Source organism: Pseudophryne corroboree, chromosome 7, assembly GCF_028390025.1.
Source record: "Pseudophryne corroboree isolate aPseCor3 chromosome 7, aPseCor3.hap2, whole genome shotgun sequence".
Lineage (NCBI taxonomy): Eukaryota > Metazoa > Chordata > Amphibia > Anura > Myobatrachidae > Pseudophryne > Pseudophryne corroboree.
Genome location: NC_086450.1, coordinates 492,390,063 through 492,409,250, shown reverse-complemented (window position 1 = coordinate 492,409,250; position 19,188 = coordinate 492,390,063). Strand labels below are relative to the sequence as shown.

The 19,188-nt window shown below is 49.0% G+C and overlaps 1 protein-coding gene across 1 annotated transcript in view; it reads right to left on the bottom strand.

The window, feature by feature from the left end:
- The window catches only part of LOC134943913 (microfibril-associated glycoprotein 4-like), a 43,896-nt gene that overhangs the window by 22,920 nt on the left and 1,788 nt on the right, over window positions 1-19,188 (bottom strand). Inside the window, exons 2-3 of the mRNA XM_063932480.1 lie at window positions 17,699-17,795; window positions 2,039-2,196 (exon numbers count right to left, since the gene is read on the bottom strand). Coding sequence (XP_063788550.1) covers window positions 2,039-2,196; window positions 17,699-17,789 — 249 coding nt within the window. The 5' untranslated portion in view covers window positions 17,790-17,795. The remainder of the gene's footprint in view (window positions 1-2,038; window positions 2,197-17,698; window positions 17,796-19,188) is intronic.

Below are 19,188 nucleotides of genomic sequence, written 5' to 3'. Positions count from 1 at the left end.
ATGCCTATTTGGATGCTTTCACTAAAATAATCATCAACCATAACTGTAATTGTATGAAATATTACACTGCGGTAAGGCCTGCAGCGTCATAGTAATTGTATGCAATATTACAATGAGGTACGGCCAGCAGCGTCACAGTACTTGTATGGATATTACACTGCGGTAAGGCATGCAGCATTACAGTAATTGTATGAAATATTACACTGGGGTACGGAATGCAGCGCCACTGTAATTGTATGAATATTACACTGTGGTATGGCTTGCAGCATTACAGTACTTATTATGTATACACTGGGGTACGGCCTGCAGCGTCGCAGTACTTGTATGAATATTACACTGCGGTAAGGCCGGAAGCATCACAGTAATTGTATGAAATATTACACTTGGGTATGGAATGCAGCGCCACTGTAATTGTATGAATATTACACTGTGGTATGGCCTGCAGCATTACAGTACTTACTATGTATACACTGGGGTAAGGCCTGCAGCATTGCAGTACTTGTATGAATATTACACTGCGGTAAGGCCTGAAGCATCACAGTAATTGTATGAAATATTACACTGGGGTACGGCCTGCAGCATCACAGTAATTGTATGAATATTACACTGCAGTACGGCCTGCAGTGTCACAGTAATTGTATGAAATATTACACTGGGGTACGGCCTGCAGTGTCACAGTACTTGTTATGTATACACTTGGGTACGGCCAGCAGTGTCACAGTACTTGTATAATACTACACTGTGGTACGACCTGCAGCATCACATGAATTGTATGAATATTACACTCGGGAAAACAGAACACAAAATAAATATTATTTAAAACTTTAAAAAAACTTTTCTTGGCTTTTTTTTTTTTACACTGGAGCATAGCCCTTGGACTAACAAAGCAGAACCCCTGGACGGACACACCAGCCCCTGGATGGACACTGGCAAAAGCAGCTCCTGGAGGACACAGCAGCCCCTGGATGAAGAACACAGCACAAGCACCTCCGCCGGAGTGAAACAGCGCCGATCACCAGGACTTTTATATGTAATCCAAAACACACAAGAATCCGACAGCAGGAAGATGACGCTTTGCCTCGTTTTGGGATCTCAGTCAGGGGGAAAAACCTGAGCCGGACTTGGATCCCCCTCGGATCTGGTATGTTCGGGTGGGTCCGGTTCTCAGAGAAATGGTGCTCCAGCCAATTAGTTCCCAACTTTTATTTTATGAACACATGACAGTTGAGAGCTGATTGGCTGGAGCACCATCTATCATAAGCAACGCATTTTATCATTCACGAGTTTTATCACTTGTTGATAACTGGTCCCCTTGGTTTGAATTCTGTCCCAAGAGTTTACATTCCGTGGGTTCCAGGGCTCCAGATCTTAGATGGACAGTCTCCTCATCTCCTGGTTCCTGCCCAGGATGCAGGATGTCACAGCACAACTAGGGAATATACAGGGCAGGCAGGAGCCAGAAGTGTCCAGGAGACATCATGCATGGTGGCTCCAGGTAATGTTGATGCTTTCAGTTTTTGATAGAAACCATCTATTTGTTTACCCTAATGTTTTCCATATTTCATGACTGTCACATAGAAGCTTACACCATGCACCTGCAGGGGACTGTGTGTAACCTTATACCCTGCATATAGTAGAAGGAACTATGAAGGGAATAAGCGTGGACGTGGGTCTGGACCAGGGGCGTTTTAAGAGAGAGAGAAGGCCCGTGTGCAGCCTCTCCTGTCCAGGCCACCGCATCTCTGCTGACGGCACTATAGAGTCTGACCAACAGAGGGCTGAGACTGTAATGCGCATTTGCAGATCTCCGGGAAAATGGCGCCACGGCTATTTTCCTAGCAATTTCTCCCCTGCACATGCACAGAAATGCCGGGAAAATGGCCATGTTGCCATTATCATTGTGGGACTCTGGAGGGGTAAGTATTCAAGAAATGGGTGCGGTGGGTGCACCCATTATAGATACACCAGTGATTCTGACCCCAGGGTATATGAGAACCCAGCATTGCAGCTGCCACTGTGGGTCACTGCTGTTACTTACCGTCCATGGTCCCCCCTTACTGGTCATGTCACAGTACACAGGTACGGCAGTGGAGTACCTTCCTTCTGGGTATATCATGTACACCCCATCTGTGGTCAGACCCTGGGCATACACATCCGAGCAGTCGTGTGGGTAACAGGTATCTATGCACATAATGACTGAAAGGAAAAGACAAGTAAAGACTTACAAAGTACAATATACAGCAGCTGTAAATGTCAGTATATTATATAGGTTGGGGGGTCTATTACCAGATCATGGAAAAAGCAAAGACAACGTGCTTGTGTACTGGGTACAGATGACCTCTGACGTGCAACAGGGACATGCAGTCAGGGGAGGCAGATACAAAGAAGATACTTATGACATATTCTGGGTCATGAGTATCTTCTTGATGTAATGCAATTTGTTTTTTTGTGTTTAATGACTTAGGGAGGCACTGATAACAGTGCCTCGCATACATAATAGGAAAGGGGACAGTGCGGGGGGCGGAGCCTAGCACAGGGCTGTAAAAGCCCACTGAAAACCATGGAGAAAGCGGCACTGAAAAAAGTGCCTCACTGACAGGGACACCACCCCCATGTCAGCGAGGCACCTGTGATTGGACAGCGGATCCAGCACTGGATCAGCTGTCCAATCACGCACACGCGGCGCGAGGCGGACGTTGGGACAGGAGCAGCAGTGGCTCTGCAGTGAGTGCTGCTCTCCCCTGTCCCCTTCCACCAGCTCCGTCCACCCCTCCCGCTCACAGGCACCAGACTGCTCTCCCCTGTCCTCCTCCTGCTTCGTCCACACACAGCAGCAGGTATCTCTCTCTCTCTCTCCCCCTGTGGATTGAAGTTTACCGGCCCTATTGGATTCTACATGGACAAGTGGGCGTGACCGGCGTGGGATGTAGGTAAGTATGTGTGAGTGTGTCAGTGTGTTATAATAAAATTTTACTTTCACGGTGTGTGTTGTGTTTTTATTTGGGTATTTTTTTTTGTAGAACTACAGGTACCAGCGGACCAGTTATTTCCCCGCATGCTGGTACTTGAGGCTCTCCAAATACCAGCAAGCAGGGGAGGCTTGCTGGGCCTTGTAGCTCCACAACAAAAAACAATATTCTTTTTTTAAACACTTATGGCTATCAGCCTGGCACCCACTGCCCAGGGGTGCTGGGGACTGCCTCAGGCTTCACCCCTGGTCCTTGGGTGCCTGGAGGGGGGACCCTTTGATTTAAGGGGTCCCCGCTCCTCCAGGGAACCCCGGCCAGGGGTGACTAGTTGGGGGGGTAATGCCATGGCCACCTACATAAATGTGTCCCCCAGCTGTGGCATTATGTCCTTGGCTAGTGGAGACCAGGTGCTGGTTTTAAAAATACGGGGGACCCCTACATCTTTTGTCCCCCGTATTTTTGGAACCAGGACCGGGCTAAGAGCCCGGTGCTGGTTGTCTAAATACGGGGAACCCCTGTCCAATTTTTCCCCCAGTATTTAAACAACCAGGACCGGCTCAAAGAGCCCACGCATTTTATTTATTTTTTACATTTTTTAACCCATTTAGACCCTTCTCCATAAAGTTAATGGAAGCCCTGGACAACAAAATTGCATTCATGTCCTCCTCCCACTCCCTTCCTAGTCCCAAACACTAATCTTTATTTTTTTATGATGAGCAGGCAGGCAGCGGGCATTGGCGGCATCAGACTGAGATGCAAATTAGTGGCGGAGGGCTGGGTCAGTTGACGGTGGCCGAGTTTGTAAGCCATTGGTGGTGGCAGCGGGCATCGGCTCAGAGGCAGTAGCGGGCATTGGCTCGGTGGTGGTAGTGCTCATCGTCAGGATTCGGCGGACATTATGGCTGTTGTGCCTCACCAGCCACTGACATGCAATGTACCTTCTATGTGACACAGGGGTCTATTTACTAAGCCTTGGATGGATAAAAAAGTCATAGTTGACGACTTCTGGGCTGCTCTCTCCTGGAGAGTCGGCTCAGCTCAGCTGGGGGCCAGTGCGTGGGTTTGACAAGACAAAGGGGGCGCGGTGGAGGCATAACTAAATGATGGAGGCAGTACGTGGGGTGTGGTGGCCGTGATCCCGTCATTGTAGCCACGCCTCCCGCCCTACATTGCCGAGATCACTGGCATTATATAACAGGAGGTGTGACGTGACTGCCCTGACCGCAGCGTCGGACTGGCTGACCGGGGAAAGTGCTACCGTCCATTTATGCCAGGACAGTATTCAGGAGCACCCGGCTCTTTACACCCGCTACCTGGATCGCAGGTAATTGCAGGTGCGAGTGCAGAGAACCGGCTGCCTCTAAACATTGTCCCGGCATAAGTGGACCAGAAGCGGTTCCCCGGTCAGCCAGTCCGAGGCAGCCTGACCGCCCTCTTTACTCGCTAAGCAGGCGGCCGGGCAGGGGGTGCCTAAGAAATCGGGAGACTTTCCCACTCTTCTGGGGGGCCGGGAGGGCCACCCAATTTTCCGGAGCCTCCCGCCCTTTCTTGGAGAGTAGGTATGGAAAAAGTACCAGCCAATCAGCTCCTAACTGTCATTTTTCAAATACAGCTTGTAACACGGCAGTTAAAAGCTGATTGGCTGGTACTTTATCCCTCTCCACAGTGCTGTGTGGTGGGGAGAGGCGGGTGAGGCAGAGCCTTTCCTGTCATACTCCAGTATACGCCAAAGTATATGAAAAATACATAGAATATTTTATAAATATCTTCTTTGTATTATTGCAATCATTTTTACAGTCAAAACTCTGGAATAAAAAGTCTATGGACCAGATGTACTGATAACGTAGCAGCAAATCCGCTCCTCACTTTCATTTTTCAAACACAGCCTTTAACATGGCAGTTAGGAGCTGATAGCAGGTACTGTGGGGGTCATTCAGACCCGATCGCACGCTAACTTGTTTTTTGCGATCGGGTGTGATCAGCGCATGCATGTGGTCCACAAAGCGCAGGCGCGTCGGCGACAGCCATCAATGGGTAGCGACAGATTGAACGTAGACAGCGTTCGCACCGGCGAACGCTAGAAGATTGACAGGAGGCCATCTGGGGGTGTCAACTCACCGTTTTAGGAAGTGTCCAGAAAAACGCAGGCGTGCCCGGACGTTTCCTGACGTCAGCTTCGTCCAGGATGATCACAGCGGGTGAGTAAGTCCTGAGTTGTACAGCTCTCTGCCCAAGCGTTCGCACCCCTGCACAGCGCTAACCCCTCCCCTGTGGGCGGCGACTACCTGATTGCAGCAGTGCGAAAAATAGCCTGCGTGCGATCAGGTCTGAATGGAGGGCCTGTATCTCTCCCCATTTTATCACGTTTCAAGGCTCAGTGTCTGATGCAGGTTGGAACTCTAATCGCAATCCAAACGCAAACATTACTTAAATGATGCAGGCGTTGCGGGGGGAGGGGGGGTAACGGGGGCGGCATCCTACAAATGGGGGGCATCACACGCAGCCGCCACGATCATAAAGATGGCGGTGGGCCTCCTGCGGGCACAGCCAAGCCGCGTCGGCAGGAGGCAACCCTAATTTCTGCCATCAATCAGAAATTGCAGTGTGATTGCAATTTCTACTTGATCAATGGGGGATTCGGCGGTCAGCATGCGCTCACAAGGATTGCAAATTCTGCTACTTTGCAATCCTTACTGAATCGGGCCATTAGTGCATCTCCCCCTATAACAGGTGATTCACTGCCTCCCCCGCCCAACTTGTCCACACATCTCTGATCAAAACTCACTAAATTTCCAGTAGTAAATCCTGCTGCACCTATATATAATGCCCACATGTATATATACTGCTGCACCAGTGTATAATGCCATGTATATATACTGCTGCACCTGTGTATAATGCCCACATGTATATACTGCTGCACCTGTGTACAATGCCCACATGTATATACTGCTGCACCTGTGTATAATGCCCACATGTATATATACTGCTGCACCTGTGTATAATGCCCACATGTATATATACTGCTGCACCAGTGTATGATGCCCACATGTATATATACTGCTGCACCAGTGTATGATGCCCACATGTATATATACTGCTACACCTGTGTATAATGCCCACATGTATATATACTGCTGCACCAGTGTATAATGCCCACATGTATATATACTGCTGCACCAGTGTATGATGCCCACATGTATATACTGCTGCACCTATATATAATGCTCACATGTATATATACTGCTGCACCTATATATAATGCCCACGTGTATATACTGCTGCACCAGTGTATAATGCCCACATGTATATACTGCTACACCTGTGTATAATGCCCACATGTATATACTGCTGCACCTGTGTATAATGCCCACATGTATATACTGCTACACCTGTGTATAATGCCCACATGTATATACTGCTGCACCTGTGTATACTGCTGCACCTGTGTATAATGCCCACATGTATATATACTGCTGCACCAGTGTATAATGCCCATATGTATATATACTGCTATCTTTTATTAAGAAAATTTGCAACATACATTACATAAATATGGTAAAACTCATAAAAATAGGACATACAATATACATTGAATTGTTGCCCAATAATCCAAACCAAAAAGCAACAAAGCTTGTATAACTATACGCAATGTCAAAATTGCTTAACATCTAAGCAAAAAACAACCTACTGTATTCGTACAATACATATCATAACCATAAGCAATGAAAAGATGAATGAAGTCTTTTAGTCACATGCAAACCGCTTTAATTAAAAAAACAGAAAAAAGAAAATCTACGGGAAGGTGAAGGATAGGAAGCCATAAGATGAACAAGAAAAGGACTTCTGCAACCCACTCAAGGGGGTTTCAGGTGGCGCCAGAGCCTGGACCACCCGACAGCATCCAACCTCTTCCTATCCATATCCATCATCCTCTTAACCTCGTGCATAATATTTCCCACCACCTCCTCACAGGGGAGGACCTTTGCTCTGAGGGAAACCTGACACCATGCACCCCATGTGTGAAACCTAACTGCTAAACTAACTATAAAAAGTGTGGTTAAATCAAACCTTCTACACCCTTTGAATGCCCCATAAACCCACTCAGGGTAACTAAGCCCCGAAAGGCACGGGATGCGTAAGGCCCTTGATACCGCTCTGTAAACCTTTATATTGAAGGGACACTCAAGGAGGAAATGGTCCATTGTCTCCACCTCCCCTAGACATTCCTCACGTGGGCAGCCACGATCATTGGCACTTCGACACTTGAGGTTACCCCGCACATAAAGCCTCCCTTGGAAAGAAAGCCAGGCAATATCTCTGAACTTCAGTGGGATTCTTTGAGAATTAATCAAAGACAACCCATCTGAGCAGACACTGCCTGGGCAGTCCCTTAACGACAGCGGAGCATAAAAGTGAGTCCGCAAAATTCTTCTCTCCAACTCCCTTCTAGAGAAGTTTTTGACTTCACCCACCTCCAGCCCCCAAAGCCTCGTCATCTTCAAGCACAGTATAACGTAGATCGGGAGGTAGCCATGCCGGACTCGAAAGGTTTTTACTTGGCCACCATCTATCCATAACCTGAGGAAGGGAAACACCCAAGGCCTAAAACTCTCTACCCATTGAGGGGGAGTTCTTAGATACAAACTCCCTAGATTCAGTTTTAAAAACGTTGTAGCAAAAAACACCACAGGGTTGACCATACTCAGCCCCCCCTGTTCCCTCGATCTGTAGGTGATCCCTCTCTTGACCAGATTCATTCTATTCCCCCATAACATCAGGAAGAATAAAGAATTCATCTTGGTCCACAAAGACTGTGGCAAGAAGCACACATAACTGACATACAGAAAAAGCGGAATCAGATTTTTTTTTTGTTTTGCATAAGTCAACCCTCTCCCTGAGAGAAAGTTGCCACCTTCTCCAGGACTGCACCTTCCTGGTAGCATCTTCCAGCCTCTTCTCCCAATTCTGAGTGGCATAATCACCACGGCCAAATTTGATACCTAGAATTTTTATCTCTGGACTGGCGCGGGGGAGGCTATCCGGAAGGGTAAATTTATCACCTTCCTCCCCCATCCAGAAAGCTTCACACTTATCCTGATTGATTCTGGAGCACGAAGCCTCAGAGTACTCACAGATAAGATGTTCCATGCCACGTGCCTCTGCCACAGATGACAGGACCACAGTAACATCGTCTGCGTAGGCCACCACCCTCAGCGGCAACCCAGGGCCCAGCTGAACCCCTGCCACAGCACCGCTCTCAATCCTCCGCACAAAAGGATAAATTGCAAATACATATAGAAGGGGGCTCAGGGGACACCCGAGTCGACCGCAAAAGCAGGGCCTACCCAGCCATTGACAAGTGGGAAGCTCTCAGCCTGATTGTAAATGACACGTAACCAATCTACCACCCTCGCTGGAAGACCATACCTCTCCAGCACAGCCCACAGGTACTGATGATTAACTCGGTCAAAAGCCTTGGACTGATCCAATGCCAGCAAATACTTGCCCCATTTTTCAGCACGACATTGCTCCACAGGCTCCCGGATGCCAAGGACAGCACTAAAGGTGCTTCAGCCTTTTACAGTGTAATGCGGAGACGGAGAAAGTAACAGCCCGGAAACTTCCATCAGCCGATTAAAAAGTACCTTTGCCAGAATCTTTCTGTCCGTATTGAGAAGAGCGATGGGGCGCCAGTTCTCAACACGCACCGGGTCCCTACCTTTAGACAATAATATGAGAGCAGAGGATCTCATAGAGGGAGGGAGTGATCCCTTACCCAGGCTTTCATTAAATACCTCCATGAGATGAGGAGCCAATATGTCTGAAAAAGCTTTAAAAAATTCAGATGTTAACCCATCTGGGCCCGGAGATTTTTTTATAGACAAACCGTCTATGGCTCTCTTGACCTCCTCCACTGTCACATCACTGCCCAAAGAGTCAAAAGAAGGATCAAGTTGCTCAAGTCCAGGTGTCTCCCTCAGAAACTGATCTATCCTCTCTCTGATGAGTGGCTGCTCAGACAAAAGGCTGGAGTAATAGGACCTGATGACTCCCAAAATACCCTCCCTGTCTTCATGAAGAGTACCCTGGTCATCAAACAGGCCCCGGACCTCCCTCACATCAACTGATTTTCTGCAACTCTGGTAGGGATCAGGCGAGTGGTACTTTCCATAATCCCTCTCCAGAATCAAAGAAGCCAGGCGATCGTACTGATATTCCTTCATCTGAGCCTTCACCCGGGAGATTTCCCCACTATCTCCACGCTCAGAGATCAAGAAATCCAGTTTCTTTCTCAGGCTCTGGTAGATACATCTTTTTGTCAAGTTTTTCCTGGCTACCAGCCTTTAAAAAAGCCTTCGAGTCCTCTTTTTACACTCCTCCCACCACTCAGACCTACTCCAACCAGCCTCCAGAAGTGTTTCCTGTAGTTGAAGAAAGTCTCTAAAGGACTGGCTAACTCCCTCCTCCTTTAGGAGCTCGGAATTCAAATGCCAAATGCCCCGCCCTTTCTGAGGGGTTTCTGAGACGTTCAAAGCAACACACAGAAAAACGTGATCGGAGAACTCTACTTTCTTTGTCTCAGAAGGCAAAGTTTTCGAGGACTCCTTAACAAAAAACCTATCCTAGACCTACGACTACCACAATGATAGGTGAAACCTGTGAGGTCTGGGAAATGGCGAACGTGCACATCCACCAGACCAGCCTCTCTAACCATGCTAACTAGAAAATTGGAATCATAGCCCAGGGTCGTCTTTGTGTCCCCTCTGTCTTTTGACCTAATGACGGTGTTAAAATCACCTCCAAAGACAATCTACCGGGCCGTAAAAAGAAACGGTTTTATCTCCCTGAAAAGACATTTCCTGTCCCATTTTGAATGGGGCCCATAGATGTTTATTAGCCTCAGGTCATGTCCTCTCAGGTTGACATCTAAAACCATGCACCTACCTACCTGTAAATCTATAATCCTGTGCACGTTTACCATATCAGTAAAAAGCACTGCCAGCCCACTGGACGCCTCGGCCGCAAGAGACCAGAAGGAAGGCCCCCGCTTCCACTGACACTTGGCCCGATGGAGTGTGGCCTAGTCACCTACCCTGGTCTCCTGCAAAAATAAAAAGTCAACATCAACAGTGTTGAAAAAATCGAAGGCCAAGAAACGAGCACGTTCAGAAAACACGGAAACCACATTAATGGTGGCACATCGTATTGGTTGGGGATCCATGTTTCTTGGATTATAGAGGTAGGACCCCATTCACTTTTTCTTTGCTTGTCTTTTAGAATCCTCATCCGAGGATCCTACTCTTTTACACGTAACCCCGAAGGGAAGAACATCCTCATCGGACAAAGAGATTTCTTCCACCTCCCCCTCCTCCACCCCACCAACAACTGAGACCGCAGTCTCACAGAACAGACCCTTAGATCCCTGTACAACAACACCCTCCCTAATATCACACCCCTCCCCATTTGCAACCCTGTCTGGGGGAGGATCCGGATCAGGGACTTTTGGGGCAATAATACAAGAACCGCCCCCAGGATCATCCCCACCAGAGGACGCCAAAGGAGAATAGGTAAGGCTCCCCGCCTCAAGGCTAGGAGTCTCCTCCACCACCATCACCTCTCCCGGAGATTGAGGGGCCTTCCCCTCTGAACTCTGCACTACCTCAACCTTATTTAATAACGGTACCAAGGCCTGGCTTAACTCTGTCCCTGTAGGATCCCACTCTAGATCCCCCTGAGAACTATCTAAGTGCTTGGTTTTGCTCTGAACTTTACCACATCCCCCCTTTTCCTGTTTAGCTTTGACCGTAACTGCCACTCCATCAACAGACCGATTAGAGGCCTGTTTTGGCTTTTTACTTTTAGAAGTATTCGGAACAAACACTAGCTCTTTTCCCCCAACCATGACTACCTCCCCCTCATCCTCATCATCAGCAGAGGACAAAACGTCAAACCTATTAGAGCATACAACGTCCACCCCCTTCTTTTTCAGCTTCTTCCTCCTGCCTTTACTCACTGCCTGAAAAGATGCTTCCCCCCTTTCGACCTGGACTTTCCCTACCCCACCAGCTTCTAGTTTCCTCAACATATCCTGATGCTGTAAAGCAACCACCATGTTATCCTCATGACTGGGCCTGATTTCTAGTGCCTCCTCAACCACCCCTGCATCATGATTATGCAATGCTTTAGGGCACCGACTATAGGGATGGCCATCCGCTCCGCAGAGATTGCACCTCACCTTATTACACTCACGGGACCCGTGCCCCATCTGGCCACACAAAGCACATTTAACAACCGTACAATCATTACTAAGGTGGCGAAAATCACCACACTTGTGACAAGTTCTGGGCTGCCCAGGATAGAAGCACTGAAGCCGGTCACGGCCAATATAAGCAGCAGATGGTATGTGCTTAGTCTCAGCCCCTACCTGGTGCAGCCTCACAAAGGTCGAATAGGCACCACCCCAGACCCCCTTAGTGTAATCAAATTTCTCAAGTGGGGACAACACTGTGCAGGACCTGGACAACCAATATACGATATCCACAGACGGTAGTGACTCATTGCGCACCAGAACAGTAATCTTTACCCTATCCTGCCTGGTGATGGTGTTGGTTTTAAAATGGCAGTACGGCTCCTTGGTCTTGTTCTTCTCCCATTGGGAGCCAAAAGCTTGCAAGCCATTCAGGGAGAGGAAGCTCAGATCAAAGTCGGGAGTTCTCACCGGATGGATGCACGCAAATGGGTCTGCGGCCCTAAAACCCAGCGAGAATACTATATCCAAGAACTCCGACTTTGAAGGAGCCTCCCCTTCCCCTACCCATCTAAACTGAACCACATTACGCCTTTTTATAGGCTGACCCCCACTTACCCCAAGCTGAGGACCAGTACTAGCCCAACCAGAACCCTCCAAAGTTTTGGCATATGAACCAGATCCTGGTCTAACCACAGGAGAGATTACAGGGAGACCCTTGGGTGCTTGAACATTTACCTTCTTACTGACCTCTATACCCGCACTACCAGCCTCACCAGCTGTTAGGCGCCGGGGTCCGCTTGTCTGCGCGGCCCGGCGCCTAGCAACTAGAGACGCCGTGCGCGTACAGCCGCCGGCTCCCTGGCAACGCTAGACGCCGGGCGCGCTGAGCCGCACGGACCCTAGCAATGGGGACGCCACTGGCGGACCGCGTTCCCCGTTGCTAGGCTTTAGGAAATTAAGATATTCACCTGCTCTCTGGCCGTGCAGCAAGGCAGCTGCACGGCATTTATTCTAATCAGCCTTTAGCAGCTGATTGGAGGACTCCTTGTTAAATACACTCCCAGGGCTTCTCACAGACGCCGGTAATAGCTTCCTGCATGCTGCCTTTGTTTGCTGAGAGTCTGTTTCCAGTCCTGCTGTATCCAGTCATTCCAGTCCTCAGAAGTTCGGTATTCGGGAGTTGTCATCTCATCCCAAGAGGTCGTTTGGTTCCCTGGAGTCCTGACTGATCACCGTTTTATATCCAGTGGTGTTCGTGAGTTGCGGCTCTGCCGTGTGTTGCGGCTCAGCCGCTTTACCTTTTATATTTTGTGTTTGGAGCATTTGCGGAGGGTTCCGCTTCCACAAGTCCTCTCTGGTACTCGGCGGTGCCGGGTAGGAGAATTGGACAAGTGGATATTTTGGTTGTCCTTTTCCCTGGCGGTTTCTCCACACATATTATATTTTTGAGTTTGCTTAGCCCCTGGCCTGGTTGTTTAGTTAGAGGGCCTCTTGTTATCACCCTGTCTCGGGTTTCCCTTTGTCTCTCATTAAGACCGGGGGGCATCGAAGTTGGGCAGACATAATCCGCCCTTCAAACGTGGCTGCCAAGGGCTCAAGAAACCATAGTCTCGCAGGGGATTTCTGACAACACGGGTGAGACAACAGAGTTAGGGCGCCAGGGGCTATTTTCCTGTCCTGCTCCCTTCCCCAGCATTCCGTTCCAGTGCTCCGGTCCTTGCCATATGATCTCCTCTGACCAGAGTGCTGGAATCATAACACCAGCCATCCTAGTTTGGTTTGCCTGGATCAAGCTTATGGCCGCTAAAGCCCTCACAGGCATATCCATATCTCCGTAAACTGTTTCTACTAGTGTAGTCTCCTCAGGGGTTAAGCTGCTTTTATCAACTGCCGGCAGTCCTTGGGCCAATCTTTGCCCAGTATTTAATATGGCTTCATACTCCGGAATCCCCATTGATGCAGTTAATGATGTCACTCGTGATGTCACACATGATGCATCTTTGGCCCCGCCCCCCTCAGCCACCACAGTGACTAAGCCAGAGCCAGTCGCTGCTGGCTTACAGGGAGAGCCAGCCTCAGCATCTACCACGGCCCGCGCCGTCCCCACATCCGCAGCTTCAGAGACAAGTGCATCGGGAGCAAGTCGACAGGAACCAGCCACCAGAGCTCCGGCACCCGCCGTCACCCCGGCAGCCACCATGCCCCCTGCACTGCCACCACCCAGCACTCTCTCTGGGAGAGACGCCTCCCCCTCATGGAAAGCACAGGATGACGTCATCGCAGGGTTCCCCTCGGTATCCACGGCACCAGACGCAATCCCAGAGGTTTCACCTCCATCATGGCCCACGATATCCACCACTTCTTCCGCAGTCTGGCCGCCCACTTCCATGTCTTCCACTGGAACTATGAGCCCAGATGCCGCCACAGAACCCGCCGGGACCGGGCCGCCATCACATCCGCCATCTTGTCCTGGTATGGACTCTAGCAGTGCTTTTTCCTTTTGCAATAGAGCCTGATCCTGCAACATTTTAATCCTCTTTTTAACTGCAGTCAAAGTGTCATTCAGCTCCCAAAGTTCATCTTTCAGGACAACTCTCTCCCATCTGCTGTTACAGTTACGCCTTCTTTTTTTATAAGTAATGCGGGAGTATATACGGTTCTGCTCCATTCTTAATTCCTCTAGACTCACATTCATGTATTTATCACTAGAGGATGTTGAATCCTCCAGGCTGCAATCAGAAACCTCAGTATCTCCACCTGCAGCACTAACCCCCGCCTCACCACAGGCAAGCTCATTCACCTTATCACCTCCCTGGGTTACCTCACCCAGAGAGCCAGTATCCTGCGGTTTGGGGGTCTCCAGTTGGGGATCCTGTTTCATCACCGGACCCACAATCACTGGAAACGCTGTACTGTCCAAATCCTCCAGCACTGAGGCTTCCACTGCAATCGGTAGGTCAGAATTCCCAGGGCCTCGCAGCCTTGCAGCCTGGGACTCTCCGTCATCCTCCTCCCCAGGAGGATCCATCCTCCCCTGGGAGGCTCCCAGGGGAAACACTGCAGGCTTTTAAGAAGAACCAGGGCCTAGGAGCTATACACTGTGCACCTGTGTATAATGCCCACATGCATATATACTGCTGCACCTGTGTATAATGCCCACATGTATATATACTGCTGCACCTGTGTATAATGCCCACATGTATATACTGCTGCACCTGTGTATCATGCCCACATGTATATACTGCTGCACCTGTGTATAATGCCCACATGTATATATACTGCTGCACCTGTGTATAATGCCCACATGTATATATACTGCTGCACCTGTGTATAATGCCCACATGTATATATACTGCTGCACCTGTGTATAATGCCCACATGTATATATACTGCTGCACCAGTGTATAATGCCCACATGTATATATACTGCTGCACCAGTGTATAATGCCCACATGTATATACTGCTGCACCTGTGTATAATGCCCACATGTATATACTGCTACACCTGTGTATAATGCCCACATGTATATACTGCTGCACCTGTGTAGGGAGTCGTCCGGTATGCCAGCGCTCGGGCTCCCGGCGCCCAGCAAACCGGCGCCGGGAGCCCGACCGCCGGCATACCGACAGCGTGGCGAGCGCAAAGGAGCCCCTTGCGGGCACGTTGGTGCGCTACGCGCGCCACACTATTTTATTCTCCCTCCAGGGGGGTCGTGGAGTCCCACGAGGGAGAATAGTTGTCGGTATGCCGGGTGTCGGGATTCCGGCGCCGGTATACTGTGCGCCGGGATCCCGACATTCGGCATACAGAAGACCACCCCCTGTGTATAATGGCCACATGTGTATATATACTGCTATACCTGTGTATAATGCCCACATGTATATACTGCTGCACCTGTGTATAATGCCCACATGTATATACTGCTGCACCAGTGTATAATGCCCACATGTATATACTGCTGCACCAGTGTATAATGCCCACATGTATATACCGCTGCACCTGTGTATAATGCCCACATGTATATACTGCTGCACCTGTGTATAATACCCACATGTATATACTGCTGCACCTATGTATAATGCCCACATGTGTATATATACCGCTGCACCTGTGTATAATGCCCACATGTATATACTGCTGCACCTGTGTATAATGCCCACATGAACCCTTGGGCTCATATATTGTGTATAAATCTGGCTGTGGTACTACACATTGGGGGTCATTTCCGACCCGATCGCACACTGCACTTTTTCGCAGTCGTGCGATCGGGTCGGAACTGTGCATGCGCTGCAGCTGCAATGCGCAGGTGCGTCATAACCCGGCGACGACCGTCACTGGGCAGCGACAGGAACTACGAAGAAAGAGTTTGCAGCGGTGAACGCAAGAAGATTGACAGGCAGAAGGCGGCTCCAGGCGTCAACTGACCGTTTTCGTGGAGTGGTGAGTCCAACTCAGGCGTGTCGAGTCGCTTGGAGGGCGGATGTGTGACGACAATTCCGGGAGCTCACAGACTGAAGTGATCGCAGTGGGTAAGTAAGTCCAGACCTTCTCCTAAACTGCACAAAATGTTTTTGCATAGCTCGGCTGCACAAGCGGACGCAGCTTTGCTATACAAAAATACACTCCCCCATAGGCGGAGACTATCTGATCGCACGGCAGCTAAAAACAGCTACCGTACGATCAACTCGGAATGAGGGCCATTGTCTCCTGAGCCGTTTATCTCACCGCACGTCCCTGGTCCAAGGCTTATTAAATAGACCCCGTAGACATGTAGGGCCTCATTCACGGATACGCACAAGATAATAAATGCAGAACTCTGCCCATATGGGGAGTTCCCTGGACATAGGGGGCGGCGCTGTCCCACCATCACTATCAGTGTGCATTTCCGCTAGTCCTATATCTGGTGCAACTGATCCACCTGGAATCAGACTGCGCACAAAAGTCTCAGAATAGCCTCAAATTACGCCCACAACGCCATCGGAACACCTGGTCTCTGTGCGGACGTCTAGTTGTTGCCCTTTTGGCCGCAAGTGGGGATGTGACACAGACACGTGTAACTCTGAAACCTCCTCAGTGTCACAAAGCTGTGTATGGTAGACTCACGCGTAGTGTAACACCGGGAGATATGTCTGCAAAACGGACTTTCCCTCAACTTTACATCAGGCCTCTACTGTCTACATCCCAGAGAGACCGTTACCGATGACATACAGTATGGGAACATTTCCATCTAGAGAGGAGTCAATGTCACATTACAGATGGAGCAGAGTTTGTTATAGTGACCGGGTCACCATGGAAATAGGATAAAGCGGTGATTACATGCTAACTGCAGAACCCCAAACACTTATCTAGTGCCCAGTGACAGTCAGTGTTACCATGGTGACCAGTGACAGTCAGTGTTACCAGGGAGATCAGTGACAGTCAGTGTTACCATGGTGACCAGTGACAGTCAGTGTTACCAGGGAGATCAGTGACAGTCAGTGTTACCATGGTGACCAGTGACAGTCAGTGTTACCATGATGACCAGTGACAGTCAGTGTTACCATGGTGACCGGTGACTGTCAGTGTTATCAGGGTGACTGATGAGAACATCAGTGTTACCAAGGTGACGGGTGACAAAGGTCAGTGTTAACCAGGGTGACCCGTGACAATGTCAGTGCTGCCATGGTGACCAGTGACAGTCAGTGTTAACAAGGTGACCGGTGACAAGGTCAGTGTTACCAGGGTGACCAGTTACAGTCAGTGTTACCAGGGTGACTGGTGAGAAGATCAGTGTTACCAGCGTGACCAGTGACAGTCAGTGTTACCAGGGTGACCGGTGACAACGTCAGTGTAACCAGGGGGACCAGTGACAATCAGTGTTACCAGGGTGACCGGTGACAGTGTAACCATGGTGACTGGTGAGAAGATCAGTGTTACCAGGGTGACCAGTGACAGTCAGTGTTAACAGGGTGACCGGTGACAACATCAGTGTAACCAGGGGGACCAGTGACAATCAGTATTACCAGGGTGACCGGTGACAGTGTAACCATGGTGACTGGTGAGAAGATCAGTGTTACCAGGGTGACCAGTGACAGTCAGTGTTAACAGGGTGACCGGTGACAACATCAGTGTAACCAGGGGGACCAGTGACAATCAGTGTTACCAGGGTGACCGGTGACAGTGTAACCATGGTGACTGGTGAGAAGATCAGTGTTACCAGGGTGACCAGTGACAGTCAGTGTTAACAGGGTGACCGGTGACAACATCAGTGTAACCAGGGGGACCAGTGACAATCAGTATTACCAGGGTGACCGGTGACAGTGTAACCAGGGTGACTGTTGACAACATCAGTGTAACCAGGGTGACCAATGACAGTCAGTGTTACCCGGGGGACCGGTACATTCAGTGTTACCAGGGTGGCCAATGACAGTCAGTTGTTACCAGGGTGACCAGTGACAGTCAGTGTTACCAGGGTGACCAGTTATACTTATCACTTACTATTATCCTGGTTACCGGGCACCATGTCCGCAGCTTGATGACCCCTCTCCAGAAACAGGAACAGGATGAGGAGGTTGCAGCAAATCCACATCTTCTTCTGAGGAAAAAGTATTTGTGTTACTGGTTCCATTCATTTTATATTAGGGGTAGGCAATCTGTGATTCTCCAGCTGTTGTTGAACTACAAATCCCAGCATTCCCTGCTGGCTGCTAACAATGTATCAGGACTTTTGGGTCCATAAAAGTCTGTGGGATATATTTACTAAAATTTGTAATTGTCCAGATTTGGTGGGAGATTAAACACGAATGAAATCGGTAGTGTGAATTTGCAACTTTTTGTTATTTTACGCCTCATTTACTAAGCTGTCGTATTCTTCATTTTAGTTTTTTCCGATGTTGATGTCATTCGTAATGTCGGGCGGTGTTTTACGGGAGTGATTAGTAAAACACTGCCAGACTTAACACAATGAATCCCGGCCGGATCTGTTAAATCCGTGCAGGGCTTCATTGTGTATAATAGGAGGTGAAGAAAGAGTTAAAAATCAGAATTTTCTTTTTGCGTGGGGTCCCCCCTCCTATGCGTAACCAGCCTCGGGTGGCTGGTTGTGTAGCTCCTTGGGTGGCTGGAGGGGGGAACCCCTTGATTTAAGGGGTTCCCACTCCTCCAGGGTACCCCGGCCAGGGGTGACTAGTTGGTGATTTAATGCCAGGGCCGCAGGGACCGATATAAAAGTGTCCCCCGGCTGTGGCATTATCTCTCTGACTAGTGGAGCCCGGTGCTGGTGGTAAAAATACGGGGGACCCCTACGTTTTTGTCCCCCATATTTTTTGCACCAGGACCAGGCGCAGAGCCCGGTGCTGGTTGTTTAAATATAGGGGAACCCCAGTCAATTTCCCCCCCGTATTTTTAAATCCAGGACCGGCTCAAAGAGACCGAGGCTGGTTATGCATAGATGGGGGGACCCCACGCAAAAAATAATAATCTGATTTTTAACACTTTCTCACCCCTTCCCACTGATAAACATGCATGGATCTCACAGATCCGTGTATGCCTATCAGAACACGGTAAAAAAAAAGCAGGTCTATTTTAAAACTGCTTTTTTTTACGATTTGTACTTTTTCCGGGCAGTGTTTGGCTATTGCCGGCAGTGATTGTAAATACGAATTTTTAGTAAATTACCGAGTTGTATAAAATAACAGACGTATTTGACCGATGGTGTATTCATTCGTATTTTTTTTTTCTTTGCCTTCAAAAAAAATACAAATGCCCTCATCACTGCCGAGATTTGAGTTTAGTAAATTCCCGAGATGACACTTTGAAGAAAAAACTCAAAATCAGTCAAAATCGGGAGCTTAGTAAATATACCCCCAAGAGTCAGTTTGCCAAAGCCTGGTTTACTTATATGGTATTTACTAGATTCAATTATCACCATAGGGAGAGTGGTTCTTCTTGTAGTTTTATTTCCAAAATTCTATTGAATAATCCTAATC